This window comes from Tauraco erythrolophus, chromosome 10, assembly GCF_009769465.1.
Source record: "Tauraco erythrolophus isolate bTauEry1 chromosome 10, bTauEry1.pri, whole genome shotgun sequence".
Lineage (NCBI taxonomy): Eukaryota > Metazoa > Chordata > Aves > Musophagiformes > Musophagidae > Tauraco > Tauraco erythrolophus.
This window is the reverse complement of record NC_141474.1, coordinates 22,614,194-22,634,771: the sequence shown is the minus strand read 5'-3', so window position 1 is coordinate 22,634,771 and position 20,578 is coordinate 22,614,194. Positions and strand designations below refer to the sequence as shown.

The 20,578-nt window shown below is 38.5% G+C and overlaps 1 protein-coding gene across 1 annotated transcript in view; it reads left to right on the top strand.

Moving 5' to 3' along the window:
* Positions 1 to 648: 648 nt before the first annotated feature.
* AK5 (adenylate kinase 5) overlaps positions 649 to 20,578 on the top strand; it is an 85,320-nt gene continuing 65,390 nt past the window's right edge. The window contains exons 1-5 of the mRNA XM_086617400.1: positions 649 to 708; positions 2,576 to 2,762; positions 3,751 to 3,918; positions 9,687 to 9,856; positions 9,977 to 10,090. Coding sequence (XP_086473526.1) covers positions 649 to 708; positions 2,576 to 2,762; positions 3,751 to 3,918; positions 9,687 to 9,856; positions 9,977 to 10,090 — 699 coding nt within the window. The remainder of the gene's footprint in view (positions 709 to 2,575; positions 2,763 to 3,750; positions 3,919 to 9,686; positions 9,857 to 9,976; positions 10,091 to 20,578) is intronic.

Sequence of the window (20,578 nt, the reverse complement as noted above, 5' to 3'; positions counted from 1 at the left end):
AGCTGCTCTTGCTCTGAGCAGGAGGATGGACCAGAGATGTCTTCAGGTCTTTTCCTGAGACCCGACGATCACAGATGCTCATGAGTGAGCGTAGTTCATGGCCGTTTACCAGCCCAAACCATACAAAACGCCTCGCTCTCCAAAATGCCAAAAAACGATGCCAAGGGCAGAGACCGCGGTATACCGGGAAGCTTCCACCGCCCCTGCGCTACCCCCGCGCACAGCCCTCCCCGCCCTCGCAGCCACAGCCCTCCCAGCGTGCGGGGCGCGCCTCGGGACGGCAAAAGCAGACGGTGCCTCCCTGCGAGCCGGGGTCCGATCGCTCCCGGGGCACTCTGCCCGCGGCTCACGGCCAGGCACAACCCCTCGCCGCCTCCGCTCGGGTGCCTCGCCGCAGGCACCCCCAGAAACTTTCCCCGGCAGCCTGCGCACGCTCTTCCTCCCCGCCCGGGGAAACGTGCTCCCGCTCCCTCCGTGCAGCGGGGACGGGGAGGCGGGCAGCCTGCCTCCCTCCTCCCCCCCGCCCCGGCTCGCCCGCCCGAGGAAGCCTCGCCGAGGCTCCCGCATTGCACCGCCGCGCCGTGCCGTGCGCGGGGCTCGGCGCTGCCCACCCGCGCCCCGCCGGCGCCCCCGGCCCCGGCTGCCGGTATGAGCGCCGGGGAGGCGAAGGAGTATCTGGCCCGCAGGGAGATCCCGCAGCTTTTCGAGGTAGGCGAGGCGGAGGGGGGGGGAGCGTTTTCCGCCCCGTCGAGGGGGTGCTCGGCGCTGGGACCCCGCGGCGGGCGGCGGGCTGAAGGTGGCTGGAAGGACGGAGCAGGCAGAGGCGGCTGCGGCGCGCGTACCTTGCGCGGGGAGCCGCGCTGCGGAGGGCTGGCCCTTACCCCGAGCCGGGGGGCGCAGCCGGGCGACCCCCGCTCCTGGGGCCGCCCGGCAGAGCCCCGCAGGCCGGGGCGGGAGCTGCCGGCCGCGGAGCCGGCGGGGCAGCGGCTGCCCGGTGCCCGCCGGCCGAGGGCCGCCGCGGGCGCGCAGGCGGCCGCGCCCCTCCGCGGCGTTGCGGGCGGCCGCGCCGGCCCTCCTGCAGCCGCCCGGGGAGGGAGCGAACTTGCGTGTCCGCAGGGCAGAGCACCCCGGCGCCGCTCTGCCGAGGAATTCAGGCGGGGGGTGTCTTTGAGGTGTTCGCCAGGTTTTCATCGGTCTGGGAGGAAAAAAATCCACAACTGTTTAGTGAGGTTGTGTTTAGCCTCTTACAAGTTACCTGCTGCTAATGGCTGGTAATGACTTCTCTGTGCAATGTGGATTATTATTATTTTTTTTCCAAATCAGACATCCTGTCATCTATATAAAGCACACACGCAGACACATATGTATTTTTCCTGGTCTGTTCTGAAGCTAGATATTTTTTATGTATTTGAAAATTATAGGACATAGAACATGCTAATGTTTTGCTAGAACATTTAAAATGTGAATGGTTTAACAGGAGATGCAGACAAAACTGTTTTTCTGTAAAGGCTCAAAGCTTGAGCGAGCAATTTTTAAAAAATGGTGCATATCTTCTGCAAAAATATATGGCTAGTTGCGGTGATCGGTTAAGTGGCAGAATAACGGCATAGATGCATAAAAATTTATCCTATTTTGTAAATACAAATGTGTGTAAATAACAGTTATTGTACAAACTGTAGATAACTACTGAGCGGATCGTGAATTGGAGCTATTTCTGTCTGTTACTAATATAAACTGTGACCCTCAAGTTTATTTGCATGAAAATTGGGAAAAGCACAAAGGACCAGAAATCATCCTAAAAGACATTTATTGTGAAGAGAAGGTTGGATGCAGTTGGTTTGTGGAGAGGTGAGATGATGACTTATGTATCATTTTGTCAAGGAAAATCGATTACGATATGTCAGAGGAGGGCCTGACATTCCTTCTTCCACGCTCCTCATAATGCCCATAGGTACAATGGGTGCAGAATTAATACTGTGGACAGGGATTTTCTAAAGACTGGGAATTTCTGGTCAATCAAATCTAGAAGCTCCTATGAACTTTGGGTTTGGTGTTTTTTCCAATACTGATCAAGATCATATTTGAGTATTTATCGTGATTTTTAAAAATCTTTTTTTCATTATGTGTGTGAGTGTTGACTCAAGAATACGGATGAGATACTTGTGGGTGCACTGGTCTTTAAGGAAAAGATACATTTCAGTGATCGAATAGGCCGCACAGAATATGTAACCTTTGGGGCTGTCTAGCTTGTGCATTACTCTGCATATATTTGCCAGTGGTAGTCCTAAGGAAAATGTAGAGAACTTTTATACTATTTTCAGTTTTTATTACAGCGCAGGCAGACAAATATGAAGACATTGCCACGAGCTTCCTGTTCTGAATCGTTTGTGTGACATGGGCAAACCAAAATCATACAATTTTTGCAGGCCTCACTCTCACGCATTGGCTTGAAATGGAGAGTCTGTATATACAAAGAATATGGTGTTTCTCTGTGTAGAGTAAAATTCAAAGTAAAAGTGCTTGTTTTTCCCTGGCATCTATCATTATAGTGTGTATTTCTGATTTGATGTTGTAGAGTCTGTTGAATGGATTAATGTGTTACAAACCCGACGACCCAATTGAATATTTGGAAAGCTGTTTGCAGAAAGTGAAAGAGCTTGGAGGGTCAGAAAAAGTGAAATGGGACACTTTTGTCAGCCCAGAAAAGAAGACCCTGCCTCCACTCAATGGAGGACAATCCAGGAGGTCATTTTTCAGAAATGGTAATGTTTTAAGTGTAAAAGTGATTGTATTTCTTGTGCTGTGGGTGGTTTTATGTCCACTACTGAGTTATTTTATACTTATTTCTAGAGCAGATCATGCCTTATTCTGATTTTCCTTAGGCAAAGGACTCAAGGCTTCAGTTTTCTTGCATATTGGCATTTGTTTTTCTCCTCCCCTAACAATGCTATGCAGGAGAGGAAATTGTGATAATTTTGCAGCCTAACGATGGATGTTCTCTGTGTAAATGTTTAACACATTAGTGGAGAGAATTCTCATATCCTACCTAAAACATTTGCAAAGATAGGGGTAAAGTTAACTCAGTGCATTTGGTTTATATTTTCGGTTGGTCCTTATGGATGACATACATAGTAACTTCAATGCAGTTACACCAGGTTGTTTCTCTAGTTTATATTGGAGCTATATGCTAATTTACTAAATACAATGTAAATGATAAACACTTACAAAAACATGCATCTCATAAAATCTAAGCAAATGTCATACCAATTCCTGTAATTATTTTATTTGTAATGTTATCAAAGAGTAATTATTTCATCTTTCAGTTGCCATAGTTATTCTTCCTTGTCATGCAGCATTTCGTAAACTAATTAGCAAGAATACTCTCTCTATCTCTATGTACATGTGTCACCAAAAGTGTTCTGCTTAATAGTAAAGGTTACCTGCACAATGCAACACTTTTCTTCTTAAAGGCCACTGCTGAACTCTGGGTGCTATGGGCAGATTTTCACAGAAAAGCTGATGTGCTTGTAAAGAAACACCAAAGAAAACTGACTCCTACTTGTTCCAATTTAATAAATCAGCTAAATAGAGGCAACAAATATTTAATATAATAATAGCAAGCACATTGTAAAATTAGAAAATATTTATACTTTATGTTAATTTATTTTACTTACTTAAATCTGTATGCACAAGAGATTTTAAGTTTTCTGTGAATTTTCACAATTCATAGTTTATCTTACTATTTTACAGTGATGCCTGATAATTCTAACTTCCCATACCGACGGTATGACCGACTCCCTCCAATCCAACAGTTTTCAATAGAAAGTGACACCGACCTCTCTGAAACTGCTGAGCTAATTGAGGAGTACGATGTATTTGATCCTGCAAGACCTCGACCGAAAATTATCCTTGTCATAGGTATGAAGGCAGAGTCATTTAGACAAGATTTTATCTTTGTTACTTTGCCTTTTTATTTGTACTGCAAATACATTGAATGCCTATATGTATTTAAAAACAATTCCATCTGCCGTAGCAAGTGGTGCAGCCCAATTAGAGTGTATCAGAAAGTGAAATTGTTAGTGCTGAGGATATAGCATCCCAACTGGAAGCGTTTTGGGAGTTACAATGAGCACTTGTGGTCATGTTCTGTACGGATGCCCATTAGCAACTGAAGAGCTCATGGTTTGCTTATGGAGCACATCTGCCAGTTTGATTTAATCTGAAACAAACCCGACTCATGCATTTCAAAATAATTTTACCATGTGATTCCAAAGTGTGCTCCAAATCTGAACTGAAACACTATTGCCGATGTGCTTAAAAGTCCCAAAAAAGGATATTTAAAAATATTGGATAAGCCTGCTCAGAAAGGTGGTAGGGAACTGTTGTCCTCTATATTTAGAACCTTGAAAACTGATCAGTCTGTCTAGATGGAGTGAGTGTACATGGTCACTTGTCCATTGCATCGATAAATTCATCCCTAGGTCTGTTTGGCGAATGAATCCTGTGCCATCTTCAGGGAGAGCAAGTGATCAGTTACCATTAGTTAATTGTGCTCTCTCCCCAGGTTCTCTCTTGTGTGCTGTTTAGTGTCCTTTCTAAGCAACTCCTACTTTCCAGCCTCAGACGAGCATACTGCTTATTAAGAAATAGCTGCAGTTTAAGTCTAAATCAACATTTTGTTTTGTTCTGTTTCTGAATTTAAGTTCTTCAAATTAGTTTCCTTATCATCTAGGATAGTTGTCTTTTGAGATTTTATTGCCAGGCCTAATTTTCTGATTCTCTGAACCATTTAAATAGTTACAGCACAGGTGCCGGGTGATGGAGAATCACATTTTTAGTCTACAAAGCCTTATTCATATTAAACAGAGATATCGCTTCCGTAACAGAGACTAGTATGTGGCACAGTAAGAGACAATGTCTTGTCTGTATTACAGAGTGGGATCTCTAAGAACAGCATGTCCTCCAGGCTCTGCATCTAGCAGTTCTTGGAAATGTGATACTGGAATATACTGAAAACAGAAAACCAAGCATTTTCCTAGATATTTGTGTTATGCCAAAAGAATTGCTTAGGCATTTGAATTTTCTCAATCTTTTGTTTTGGAATTACAAATCTCAACATGCAAATCTCTCCATGCACCGTTGAACTATAAAGCTTGCATTAGATGGAGAAATAACACATGCCTGCCTTTCAACTTAATTAATTAGCTAGCCTTCCTTTTCATAAAGGAGAAAAACTGGCTCCTTTTCAGTGACCGCAGAAGGCTCTTAATCCATGTAGCTCTATTGCAGTAGTGATGAATGGAAGTTTGATCTACATGAAACAAAGAGAGACTGACTTTCACCTCTTTAACTGAGTGCAGGGATATTTGAAGTGAAATCCTTGAACGCCAGCATATTGTGACCAGACCATGGATTTTGCAGAGATTTTTTTTTGTCCCCCGTTTCATAGGGAACATCGTAAACATTCCACAAAGGCTATTTCAGGTTTATTTTCCATCTGAGTTTCTCTGAATCTGTCTATTATAGTGTGATCTGATAGAAACACAATTTTGTACAGTATCAAGAAAATTTCTCCCAAATTCAACTTTCTATTGAGAAAGCACATAAAAACACACATTAAGAAGAATAAAAGAATAACTAAAATACTGAATGCAAGAGAGAAAATGAAAAAAGTGTACTATTAATCTCAAGAGACAAATATGGTACACAAAAAATATGTTGCATATTTTTCAATTTGCATAAAACGCCAGTGAAAACTTCAGTTAAGCAAGCTCTTTGTGTCTAACTAGCGATAACTAACCATACTACCAAATGGTACTGGTCCCATTCATTGTTGGGAACTGAAATGAACAGAAGTGAAAGACCTGTCTTCTGCTTCTCATATTAGGTGAACTTTTCTTTAATAATGCATTAGTTCAAGATCTTTTTAATGCTTCCATAAAGGTTTTTACAGCTTCTTTGCTTTATGAAATCTGTCATCCTTATAACGAACCAGGTAGCTCCAAGGCAAAAGTGAACTCGCTTGTAAAGGTGAGGATTTTGTTCTTTTTCTGTGTTTGCAGAAAAGTCTTCAGGTGAAATGTAAAGCTACAAAGCTGTAAAATGAGTATGTGACTGGATTTTAGAAAAATCAGATGGAACTGGCCAGGATGGCACACCTCTGAATCACGGGAAAATTAAGTTTCTAAGGCGTTATTACACTAGGAAACTAGATTGTGTTTAAAAATGTGCTTCTAACATATTTTGACAAACATATTTTTAGTATCGATACAAAAAAATTGAAATTTTGAACTTCCATCGACAAAACTAGATTAAAACAACTGCTTTAGTAAAACTTTTCAGGCATACAAATCCTCACTTGAAACCAGCTAGCAAACATCATTTTAGATGCAACAAATGTTCCTAGTCTAGACATCTTCTAAGAAGTATGTAAAATAATAATGCTTTTCTTGAATAATGTATAATCTCAGAATAAGTGAAAAGAATGAAAACCAAAAGTGATTCGATTTTCCTTGTGAATGGTTTGTCAGGATGATTTATTAAAGAGTTAGGAATGGATACATAGTTCAATGAATTATAATCATTTGCTGAGGGAAATAATTTTGTCCTATCACTTTTCTCTTATTTTATTACCTGAGTGTTTCCTCTTAGATTGTATATGGATAATCCCATCCTGCTAAAAAGGGGTATTTTTGAATTGAGAAAAACAAACTGTATGAGAAGTTTATGAACATTAAAGCAAATACTTTGTGTTTTTTTCTGCTTGCAAATCTAAATTTAAAGAACAGAATTGCTGAATTACACTTTTCCTGCTTCTCTTTAATGGCAAAGCAAAGCTTTCCCTAACAGGAGTGTAAAGTCTATCTACTCAGTTTTGAAAATTTTTTTTCAGGTATTTTATGGTTTTACAGAGACTGGTGTTTATTCAAGTAACAGTTCTGTTTTTCTGGCATCTTTTGTATCTATCTCTGCTAGGCTAGGGATACAATTTTCCTTGTTATCAAATTTTCTGTTTCTAATTTTCTGTTACCTATATATGTTTTGCATCTTTATTGTTTCTGAGGTGCAACATAGTCTATTTCAAACTTGTTTTGAGTCTCCAGGAAAATAAACTGAATTTCCTTTCTTGGAAGTTTTATGTTTACAGGAATTAAGCACAGCATTGGCTCTACTGTGTTTTATAAACCTTTTGCTGTGAAGCACAGTCACAACCTACCACCTCTTTTTTCCAGTAGTTAGGATTATTGCCAGTAAATAAAGTCACATAAATCCATAATAATAAATGTTACATGTATGTATAAACACACACATATATAAGATACATTATTTATGTTATGCATATTAGATTGCAGTGTGTGGCTTTATGTATAGAGAGAGGATTGCTTATGGAAATCTTTACACTCAGTGAGTAGACATTCTAGTAACAAGTGATAATCCTATTCATTCGCCTGGCAAAATCTGCTCCGTGTGAACTGGCAGCAATCATCAAACAATTAGCTGCATTTCTTTGTGCTGTTGTTTTCATCTATGTAAGAAAAAAGACACTGGGAATCAGTTACTCCAAACCTACTATCATTCCAGATTACTGAGAGCGTGTAATAAACTGTAAACTACATGACATTGTTTGAACATTTGTATCAGGTATGTTTTTGATACTCCTTACAGCAGTGAAACATAACGTAGGGTTTGGGGAAATGCATTTGTCATGGGCAAGGCTAAGCGAGGCATCAAAGGGAGCAGGGAGAGCCAAAGCAGAAGTGCTTTGTAGCCACTTCAGTGGAGATGATTCCTAGTATATCAGATGCTTGTGTGTCTACAAGAGGGAAACATCCTTTATTCTAAGGAAGAGGATAGCTAAACTGTCCATGAAAGAGAGAGTTCAAGCTGAAAAAACTGAGCCCATCTATATTACCTAGAAGAACTGAAATGGAAGAGCAGCTGTGAAACCTAACATAATCTGCTGAAAGAAAAGAGAAAGCACGTGCTTTTTTAGGAGAGAAACAGCAGGTGAACCGAATGAGGGAAAAATATTTTTCAGTTGTAACCTTACTGTACAGAGATAAGATAGTTTTTCTTTCATTTCTTTGCTTATGTGTTTTATGAACATCTGTGGCTGTATTGACTAGTTGGATGCTACAGATAAATGCTTATATTTGCATTTGTCTTAACCTGGCTTGATTTAAGCATTATTTAAACTAATTGGATAATGAGAAAGCTTTTTTCCCAAGGGCATAACTAAACTGTGGGCAGCATATGAGAACACCTTAACAATATGCAAGTTTTCCTGTGCATTCTCTTCAAATGGGTCCCAATCTGATTGCAAAGGCCAGGTGGAGAGTTACCATCACAGCGTCAGGGGTACAGAAGAGTTCCTAGTGACTACTGGTGACACTGAAAGCTCTCTGACATGTAGTACTGGGGCACAGGTTTGAACCTGGTTACACAGGGAGTGTCATAACCATATATGAAGCAATGTCATACAGCTTATCCTGCAGTCAAAACTGTATTAATTATATAAATGCCTAGAAGCTATTTATGGGCGTAATACAGATAATATAAGAAACGCTTATACGATTACTAACAAGAAGCTCATTGTATTCATATTTGCTTTCATTGCCTTGCTGTATTTTTTAAAGTTCATAGAAAATGCATATAACATTTTTAATAAATCTTAATTCTTTATCTCTTGAAATAAAATTCAATGTTCTCACACACAATTCCTCAGAATGTAGCTACTTAGTGTTGGGAATTAATATCAAAACATTTTTTTTGGTTATGCTTCATTCTGCTATTCAGTCACATACCTTTTTCTATATATAAACGTTTATTTTAATCAAAACAATTCCCTGTTTTTACATACTGGATTCCAGTTTCTCTGTGCTTCACATCATAACGTGTCCCTTTATTTCAGACATAGTCTGATTTGTTTTACATGCATTCTTGCTTCTGCTGTCCAGCTGACCTTCACTTCAGCATTCCCTGCTGTGTAATGTAGCTGTTTTCTTTGATTTTGATACCTATTCTGCCTGTGCTATATTGAAGGGTCTCTTTATTCTTCCAGTTGTCCAGCAAGCTGAACGTAACAAATTGCTTCTTTGTCGGATGCTTCAAGCATCAATACCAGAAGTATGTGTGGTTCAATAAAAGTCTTTGTACCAAATCACTATGGAAACACCTCAGCTGATTATTTAATATTTTTCTGTATTTTAAAATTAAAAAACCTCAGAAACTTGTGGAAGCATATTTAGGGGCAGATTCTATCAGTTCCATTTCATGACCAGTCCGTTGATTTCATTGGCTTGTTTAACCAAGTATGATTCTTTCTGACATGAATATGCTTCAGACTATCTGGCTCTATCTTTGGATTCACCGAGTTCAAGAAAGGATCAATTCATTTGTCTCTTCCTCTACTACAAATCAAGAAAAATTCCTTTCCAGGAACAGCTTTGAAATAAGGTCAAGCTTAAACGAACATGTTTATTTCTAATTCGCAAGTAGATTTGTATTCTTTTTTTTACTTTGTTTTACAAACTGTTACCTTTATGACCAGGTAGATGAGACCCAGCTCTAAATGGCTGATAACAAGTCATGCAACCACAAGATTTGCTCTAATAATGGTTGGAAAATTTTGATTGGGTGCTTCAGATGAAATGCTCATTTAATGTTTTTCTCATAATTACCAATAGGTGGCCCAGGAAGTGGTAAAGGAACACAAAGTTTGAAAATAGCAGAACGTTATGGATTTAACTACATATCAGTTGGTGAATTGTTAAGGAAGAAGATCCACAGCACAAGCAGCAATAGAAAATGGAGTCTAATTGCCAAAATAATTACTACGGGAGAACTGGCCCCTCAGGTACAGTGTATCCTGTGTTAGTGTTTGCTTTCAAAGAATTTGTACATGCTGTATTAATGTGCACCATCAAGAAAACCTCCTTCACGATATTAAATAACTGACTTCTTTTGTCTGTGAAAGGAAACAACCATAACTGAGATAAAGCAGAGATTAATGCAGATCCCTGATGAAGATGGTATAGTAATTGACGGATTTCCCAGAGATGTTGCCCAGGCAATCTCCTTTGAGGACCAAGTAAGAGTTTGTTTTTATTCTTAAAATAACTTATATCTCTACAATAGTTAAGCTTATTGAAATCATCGGTAAGATTCCAAGTTATTTCTAACTGAACATTGCTCTTTAAATCTTGGCAAGTACATAATTACAGGTTGACAAAAGGTTGTTCTTTTGCTTTACGTTATATTACATTCTGTCTGAAGACAGAATATTTTGTAAAAAGACAATGTGATAATATAACCTATAATCCAAGCCTCTTGTCTCAGTGATGAAAGTCCTCTAAAGATGAAGAAAATAACGTGAAATCTAACAATTAAGATTTTTTGTATCTTAGTGATTTAGAAAGGAGGGAGCCATATTTCCATATCTATTTGTTCAGTTTAATCTACATTTAGAGGAACATATCAAATGCATAATCAATGCATAGCTTCACAATGCTTTTAATCTCAAGTTTATTACAGTTCATTGGAAAGAGTGGAATAAAAAAAGGGTTAAAACTGCCCATGTTTGGCAAGTTTTCATAAACCAGAAATGATGCTCTTTTTTTAGAAACTTAGATCATTTTAGTTATTCTAAACTACAATTTTAAGGTTTAGTCAGCTAAAATTGTATTCCTGAGTTCTATTCACATGTTGTTTCCATGTGTGTATTTTAAATTAATCTAAAAATACTTAAATTCAGTGGAAAAACAAACAGCTTATGTCATTTTCTGATCAAGCGCTGTTAACATAACAGTTATGGTCACAAGTAAAGGTTGCAGTTTCAGTGCTGAATTTTTAGAGCACCCTTCATGCAGGGCATTTCAAAATCCTTCACAATTGCTGGTGTACTACTATTTCTGTACTTTGAATTCTATGTGGCATTGCCAAGGCAGAAGTGACAAAAGAAAGCAGCTAATAAGACATTTCATTAGTGTGCTTTTATAAGGTATTATTCTGGGCAAAATTTAGAAGGCTGAATTGAGGAAATTAAAGGAAGCAGACAAAATAGTTATTACAGAAAATAGCCAATGTCTGCCAGTTATGTCTCCTTATAATTAACAAAAGACAAGATTTACTGTTTTAGAAATGAAACAGCAGAAGTTTAGGCTTAATGGTCATTTCCTTGCCTCATTGTTTTGTCCAGTATATTGTGTCATAGTGTGACTGAAGTGCATTTCTTGATGCTATAATTTTTTGCTGATGTTATGTTTGATGAAAGAATGGAGGATGTGCAACTGGAAGAACTGACAGGAGTTAAATTAAGTGCTTCGAGTTATCCTAGGGTCAGATTCTCCTGCAAAGGAAAACCAGTTAAACGACACGTGAGCACCTGTCATAGGGTCCATAAGTAATACTGTTAAGAACTGGAGTCCAGGTGATAGAAAAAGCTCAGGTAATACTGTGCTGAAGAAGGGGAGAAAGATGAACACTATGTTTCATAAGTTTGAACCTTCCCTTTGCACCAATCTAATGTGCTTTTATTGTATTTCCTCATTTAACTCAAAATATTCTCCTCTACCAGCCTGGTTAGCTCTTGTTGACTATAGAAAACTACATGGAGAAAAGGCTGATAGAATGACAGATGATAGAAATCTTAACTTTGGCTCCTTTTTACTATGTGCTATTGCTTCAAGGATGCTGTAGCTTGGTCTCTTTTTTTTTTTTTTCTTTAAAAAGGGGAAAGAGAGGATGGATTTAGTCATTTTAGACCTGACTACATTCTCAGACAGTTCCTTTGTTATCAGTCTAATGAGATTTGCTAAATCATACTCCTCAAGGCCTGATTTTGCCTGGAAGATAGATGACTATCTCAGTCTCCAAAAAACTCCCGTAGCACTTCATATAAGGCCACCTTTCAATCCTATCTTTTGTAAAATAAATATGGGAAAGGAAAGAAGGAATCATAAAGCTTTTATAGGAGCATAGGATAGAAAACTTGGTCTGTTTAGGCTCCCCCTTTTTCACCTTTCTTTGCAGATAACCTCTTACATGAGCATATCTAAGGCCATGGAAATAGATGTACAAAGGATACACATATTTAAACATACAACATCTGTTTAATCCAGTAGGATATGTTCAGTGTTTTATCTTGGCTTTATATTTTAAAGAAACAAAATATGCTTGTTTCTTTAAAATTCTCTATTCAGTAGGCCATAATGCTACACACAAAACTAGGAAGGTCTTGTGGTAAGGAAAGGGGACTATCAGCAGATGCGGCACCCATCTCCCTTCTCAGGATGAGGTCGACAGTAACCCATGGCATGTCAGGTTATTTACATTAAACATGCTGACATTCAAGAAAGTATCTGGACCCAATGTCATATAAAGAGCCAGGAAGTCAAAACTGGGGCTACATGTGAGCTGGCCACAGTGGTCAGTGAAAGGTGGACCAGGAGAGAGCCTGTATGGTTTCTGGTCTAGTGCATGTTGCAGATAGTAGATGATGAACAGCTGAAAGGCAAGGCATGAAGGGCATAAAATCTGTCTTGCTCCCAAACACTAACACTATAGTTCCCTGAACGCTGTTTACAGAACCTTTTTGTGTATATTATTACATGGCTTTCATCAGTAACATCTATGCTGAGTTATTGTAGAGATAAATTAATTTGTATTTGAAATGGCTCAGCATATTCGTAGAGGAGAAAGAAAAGGTCAGCTAAGGTACCTGTTTTCTCTTGCAAGCACATGTGAAATCTAACTGTGCCATGTTTGCAGACATCTTTAATGTAACAAATTATTTATGCTAAAATAATCCCTTCAGTTTTATGGCTGACATAGCAGTTACTGAGACTTGACACTATTTGAGGTTTCATAATCACTTCATTTTGTGAAAAAAACAAATGGATATATGTATGTTTGAACTCTAGTTACAATACCTCTCCTGCATAATGTTCTAATGCAGAAATACGCAATGATAATGAATTCGTGTTGAACTTCACTTGTAATTGCTCTTGGTACTACCAGCACATTTTTATCCCTTTGACTAATCCAGAAGCTGAACTTTTCTGTGGGAAAAAATGTTATTTTTAGTAAATGAGTCAAAGCGAACCAACTTATGCTAACATTCCCAAACATAGGTGTAGCTAAAAGACGACGATTTCTTCCTTACTAGGTTGCCAGACTCTCGTGTGGACAGTAAGTTCTCAATGTGTTGCTAAGCAGAATTGTATTAAAACACATTGCGTCTCGGTGACTGAACTGCCTGAGATAAAGCACTGAATCATTTGCAGCACTCACAGTATTTCTCTTTCTGCTCAGATCTAGAAACCAGAAGTAACAAATACTGCTTCCAAGCAATAATGTCAATCTGGAATAAGTGGATTAAATAGCATTTTACACATTTAAGGAATTTTACATTCGAATTAAAGCTTTTTTCCCCTCTCTTTTACTGAGTTTTGTTAATATAATTGTTCCTATCATCCATATAATTTGAGCAGGGAAGAAGTCTTTAAGATGGGATCAGTGAAGTTTTCAGAGTTGCATCAATGCTTGCCAACCAGCAGCATCTCTGCCATTCTGGTCGCTTACTTACACTAGCTTAGTTTCTTAACGATCAGCTACTCGTTGCAGACTCGTTGTGGCCTGTGAGAACTCATACCCGTGAGCGCTGCAGTTTTCTCTGAGTTTCTCTCAGTTATCTAGGAACTTCTTATCTGAGTTGAAATAAGGCCTGTATTTATCTCTTTGAATACTCGACATATAATTTCTCTCACTGAAGTCTTGGATTGTTGCCAAATCCTGACTCTCCCATTTCTTGATTCCAGAAAGCAGAGTCAATGCTGCCAACACTTTTGATAGAGGTACTTTTAATAAAGCCCTGAAGTCATGTGACTATGAGAATCTCAGCTCTCACTTCAAAACAAAGTTTCAGGCGGTCATGGTTGTGGAGAAAAAACAAAAACATTGAATTTTAATGTCTTAAAAGCAAATAGAACTTCCAGTTTATATGTTTGTTTTAAATATATGATAATTTCTGGATTTGGATAATTTTTAAATCCTTCTGCACAGTAGTGCAGATTTAATAATGATTTATTTAGCCTTTCAGTTTGAGCCTAGGCATAAAACTATCCTAAACCACAAATTTCTAAGGTACCCCAAGATCTCTGCTGAGTGCAAATAGTAGAAAAATGTTTAGATTCCAAGCACACGTTCGAAAACACCAAGGAGAAAATGTTTTATTTACCATTAACCTGCCAGCTTGAAATTCAGCAAGTCACCTCCAGTACCAGCATGCTCAAGCATGCTAAATATCTTCCTCTCCAGTAGCACTGTAACGAAATGTCTCTGACTGGGGTATTGAACTCAAATGACTTGTGAAGAACAAATCACAGTTTGACTTTCTGTGTAATCTCTCACATAGCAGTACGTTTTTACCCTTCTCAGGAGAAACAATTTCTCACTTCAGTATTTTCCAGTTAATTTCAATGACTGCTTTGGTTTGTTTTTGCTTTTTTTTTTCCCACTTTCAGTCATTCATGCGTAACTTTCCTTCTGATTTCAGTAATTCCTTCACTAACATTGCCCCTGTTAGTTTCAGTAGAGTAAGTACGATGAAATTTGCTTAAAATATATTAATTGTAGGTTTTGTTAATAGTGAAATGAAATGTGGAACAGGTATTAAAATGAATGAATATGCATTAATGAATATAATTTAATTCCTTGATAAAAGAAAAAGACTATTTTTGTAGAAATTATCTTTAAAATATTTTTGCATTAATATGGCCTGGGTGACAAGACTATATTTGAAGAAGTAAAATCTTAATTTAAGTAATAAACAGAGGCAGTAAATTTTATTTGATTCTTTGTTTAAAATGTCCTTAAGAATATTCATAAATGCACTACAGCTACAAAGAATAATCACTTCATCTTTTCTGTATTTCAAGTTAACTTTTTAACTCCTAAATATATTCCTTACGAAAATTATTACGGGAATTAATTGTACTAAAGTAGAACAAACTATGTATATGGCACAACATAGGGTGCTGGGAAAAACTGGCTTGTCCTCTCAGCCTCACAGGCTAAGGACAGCAGTCCTATTCCTCCAAGTTCTATACTTAAACCTCCAAGCAGAAATGATGCCTGCAGTCTCCTCAAAGTTTGACATAGGTGTTTGTGGCCAGCTGACCTATGGTGGGCAGGCTGCCAAACTCATGCTCTGTGAAGAGCTTCTCGTAGAAAACCTACTTTGTCACTGGCAAAGGGCGTGGACTCCAGAACAACTAGTAAAATGGATGCAACCTTTCTGTGAATATTCTTACAGGGAAAGGATCTGTTCTTTGCAATAAGTTTTTCTTCTAGTAAAGGTATTTTTTCTGCATCATGGTCTATGTGTCTTCTTCATTTCATTGCCTCCTCAACTTCTATCCTCCTTCTCCCAAATCTCCACTTCGTTGTTCCAGGCTGATAAGCCTCCGGTACAGTCCCCTCTACTGGGTATGTGTACCCAGTCATCTGTATGAGGAGTAGGAGGGCTGGCATATCAGCAGTCTGCATTGCTATGTTCCTCTCATTCATTCTCTTTGGGCCTGTGAGTTTTACATCACTTTCTTGAGCAGGAAGGCTGTGGAATGGCCTTATCATTGCCTGTCTTTCCCCCTGGAAGCTAAAGCACTCTGCTGGGAAAGGCAAGCACTGGTTCAATTTTCTGCTGGTAAGAGATCCTAGACCTCAGGTTTCCTATTTTTCTGGAAAAGGGCTCTTCTCTGCTAGCCAAACTAGCCAAAGGACGACTCATCCATGGCTGGTCCTTAACTCTCAGGAGAGGACTTGATGTTCCAAATTCAGAGTGGATGGAAGTGCCTGCTGAGCAGTTCTGAACCAGTGGTCTCCTTAGACCTTTCTTTGTAGCATTAGCATTAGTGTTTACAGCTAGGGATTCCTATCCACTAGCTGCCCTATGCAGGTGAATGTCTGAATCAGTTCTCCCTAAAGACACCTGCCTCTCTCAATCAATTATTAGGGAGCCTAATTATGTAGTCTGGGCAATTTGCTGGAAGCTGATTTCTTGGACAGTGTGAATATGGTTCAAAAACAGTTACCAGAAAAAATTCTGTCAGCAGGATTCTTTCTTTGACAACATGATTCATGATTTTGCTTTTCTAAAACAAGAAAAAACTATGCAAAGTCTAGTAACCCAACAGAGATGGAACTATAAAAAGCAAATCAGTAATTACAAGGGAGAGCACCCATTCAATGGACGTAAACTAGCTTGCTAGTAACCTTTACCAATTAGAATCAAATGCATTGTTAAATTAATGACAATTGTTCATGAGCTGTCAGTTAAGTTTTGTCGGGAATATCTAGTAGAACATACCAGGAATTAAGAAACAGATCATTTTCATCTTTTGCCTAATGAGGAATAATGAGAGAGAGTGTAATCATCTAATTTCTAGCAAACAACCACACCACTCTCACTAACAAGAGGAGATGTAGAAAAAATCCCCAGAGAGAAAAGAGCATCTTTCTGCTTATACTGCTTTACGTCAATAACACCAGTTACTTGCATGGAAGTAACTCTCAATTTGCTCCTTGTTCCAGTTTAGGAAGGAAATTCAGACCCAAGGACAGTACGATATACTTACTAGTAATTACAATTGTAAAAAATGAGAGGATGTACCCACTAGTTTTGTTCTGAGTTGATGCCATCCACTCTTTGTCTCATTTAAAATTCAGAAAGCTGTGAATAACCAGAAACTTGTCTATTCCCATAGGCAAAGATTCTCCCTTCTGCTGAGTTCCAGTAAGTAAGTAGTCAAATTCACTTCCCTAAGCCCCCTCAGTCCTTTCTCACATGCATTTCTGAACATGAATAAGACCTTCGGCCTTCAGCACAAGATGAGCATGTTATGGGAAATCCACATGAAGGAATCCAGTTCTGTCTGTGCTGGTTCTGTACACCTTTCATAAAGCCTCCTACTCCCTAGTCATGAAACTCAACAACAGTTGGTTCTGAGCTAAAGAAATAGGTTTGTTTTCAAATGAGTCATAAAAAAACCCTTTTAATTTGTTAGAGAAAAAGCAATTTGTACTGATATTTACACAGGAGAACTAGATCTGTTTCCAGAGAAGTAATCCCAGATGTCCATATGTTCACACCAGCCTGTTACATTCCAACTTTATTTATAAGCACATCTTGCAGGCAGGTGCAGTTGAGGTAAGTGGAAGCAGAGTGGTTCATGACAACAGGAGCGAAATATCAATAGCATTTCAAGGGTTTACCCTGGGTTGTAAATACATGTAGGAGAAATATGTTAAGTGCTTTTAGGTCTGTATACCTATGGATATAGAAGAGATGTTACCCTTTTGTGCATCTAAAACCCAGCAAAGGCTTGTGTTTATTAAATGGTTTTCAGCTACTTCCTGACGATAAAGATGCATATTCTGCAGGTAAAAGATGAACTCGTAGAGGCATCACATAATCAGAATCTGCTTTATATTCCTACCTCAAATGTGCTTGAATTACTTTCTTTTTCACTTCAAAAAACCTTTTAGACAATACTTCATTTGAAACAAGGCTTATTGAACTGAGAATTTTGAACTATTTTTTTATTAACATTTTATTCTTGTGAGTGAAATGTATTTCAAATTACAAATGCAGAGTGTCAGGAAAAATAGTTTTAGTTCCTGGGATTCTGATACTGTCTTTTGTATTATTGCTGTTACTAGTCAAAAAATTAACACCACCACTACTACCCAGCTCTGGTGGAGAACTTTCCCTTTTAAAAAGTAATAGAAAGTAATTAAAACCTAATGAATTAGTTTTCCACAGTAATCACTGCGTTGTATCTCGTTATTATATTAATTTTACAACTAAGGAAAAAAAAATTAGGCCCAGGGCATGCTTTCCTGTTTTCTTAAAAAGGAACTGACCTCTGAAGCCAGTGCAGTTTGTGGGAACTAAGCAGATGAGAACCTGCACACCTGATGGCATCCCGGTGGCTTTCAGATCCTTTCCTTGTTGTGGGGCTGCACTTACTCAGCCACAGTTTCTTTAAAGAACTGAGATTGACTGTGGAAAGCTGAACTGTCATATTTGTGTGAAACAGGAGACTTTCCTTTTATCTCCTTCCTCTTTTTCCTTTAGGGCTAATAATTTCATGAGAGATCTATTTGTTGTAAGCACTCTCTGTAAGGTTTGATGCTATATGTGAAGTTATGTGATATACAAAAGCTTAGGTCCCACACTTGAGGAGGTTTGGTATGACTTCACAGACCTGAGTATGTGGTAGATGCTAGTCCTGAAGATGTTTGGGAGCGAGCATTGAAAGTGAGAAGTCCAGCTACAGCTTGGAGCATCTAAAGGTTTCTTACCATCTTTCTTCATTAAAATTAAGTTCCATGGAAATGGAAATACTAAATAAAATTACTCACTTGTATAAACTCCTTTTGTCCTTCACTTTCCTAGATCCCTGTTTTGCAGTTATAATTTCTGAGTCCTTGTGTAATATATGTTACGAAGAACCCATCAGCCAGATATCCACAGTGGGACTTGAGATGTCTCTGTGCTCAGTCCACTGCAATGTGCATCAGCCATTCCCTTTTATGAGATAGTGTTCCATGACCTAGAAGGCTTTGAAATCTGTAGCATTTTTTTTTTCAGAATCTGTGTTATAATTTGGATTTCTTTACTACTGCATGCTTTTTAAATTCCCAATTTCTGATTCCTCATTATGCTTCTACTACTGATGAAGCAACCTTAATTTAACAGAGCTACTTTTAATAACATCCATATTGCATGGAAGGCTAACACAGAAACTCACTTTCATAGTCTTTCGTATAAATAATTGTGTGCCTTAAAGCTATTATGTGGTAGTAAAATTAATTCGCATAATTAATTCATCCCAGGAAAGGACAGAATAACTGACAATTATGTATTTAAAATAGTCTGAAAAAGGAAGGAAAGTTACTTTGTTTTTGTTGACATTGAGGTACATGTGTTAGAGGTAGGAGAGCACTTCTTTCCCACTGGCAGTTATTTTAAAAAAAACCCAACAAACAGATTACAAGGTTAATTGTTTCAAAATCTAATAGATACTCATTAAAAATTACCAGAATTTGTATTTTTAGGGTCTGGTTTGTAGTTTGCATCCTCATGTCTCCAGTCATCTATAATGTGCATAAAAAATAATTTTATTTTCTTTAAAACCCTATTTAATTTTCTGTAATGATAAAGAGGCCACCATCCTGCTTGCTAGTGCTGTGTAGCAGACTGTCCTTTATTGTTTGAAAATGGCTCTGCTTTTTAGCCACTTTCTACTTGCTCACCTCCGTATCCTACTCTGTCAGTAATCACAATCAGATCTTATGAATATGGTACATAATACACTTGTAGCCCCATTTTTAAAATCCTGTGAATTCAGGTGTCCCAGCAACTTTAGGATGAGAGGAAACTACTTCAAGTTGCACCAGGGGAGGTTTGGATCAGATATTAGGAAAAATTTCTTCACGGAAAGTGTTGTCAAGCATTGGAACAGGCTGCTCAGGGAAGTGGTTGAGTCACCATCCCTGGAGGTATTTCAAGGATGTGTAGATGCTGTTCACAGGGACGTGGTTTAGTGGTGGACACAGCAGTGTTAGGTTTGCAGTTGGACTTGATTATCTTCAAGGTCTCTTCCAACCTAAATGATTCTATGATTGCATGACTTCTGTTTTTTCCACCACGTGTACTAAATAGTGGTGACCTCCAAAGATTGCCTGTGAACATTTAGCAGCCTTCCTAAGTGGGGCTATTACTGCTTTCCTTGCCTCAAGCACCAGAGAGATCTCTTCTATAACTGTTTGATAGCATGAGTAACCAAAAGTTACAAAGAATGCTGAAAGCCATAAGGGCAACTTGAATTTAACTGGGAAAGACCTAAACTTCCAAAAAAAAAATTTCTCATTGCCATAAGGCTGTACTTCCTGAACTTTAGGGCAGGGATGGATGTGACATAAAACAGTGCTCATGACACAGACCAAAAAGAATGGGAGAAATTAAAATCCTCTCAGCTGCCACACTCAACTTCTTGAAAAGTGCACTGAAGCTTAGGTGAGATTTAGAGAAACAGAGAAAGTGTTATAAGAAACTGTGGATCTTGGAACAGGTCTGTTTTCACCTGGTCCTAGGCATCAGTTCATAGTGGCTGCTGGATTTTAAATACTTCCTTAAAGGCTTTTTAGATAGAAACCACACAACCATTTTCCTGCAGAATATGAAACATTTCTATTTGCTGTTTTTAAAGATTTTAATTTTAGCTAGGGGAACTTCTGGTAATGCAAATGATGAACATGGTCTAGAGAAGGTTTCTGAGGTGATGTAAAAATTTTTCGTTAACATTTTTCATTGACATTTCAGGTGAAACAAGTTGATTAACCTTCACATAGGACAAACAAGCCCCTATTAAACCTATAAATTTCCCTTAAAAAAAAAAAACAAACCAAACAAGAGAAAACGAATTACTTCATCAAGTTCCGATGTATGCAAATATAGCATATCTGAGCCTCACCTAATAGAGCAATTGCTGCATCCTGTAGTGCTGGACAGTCA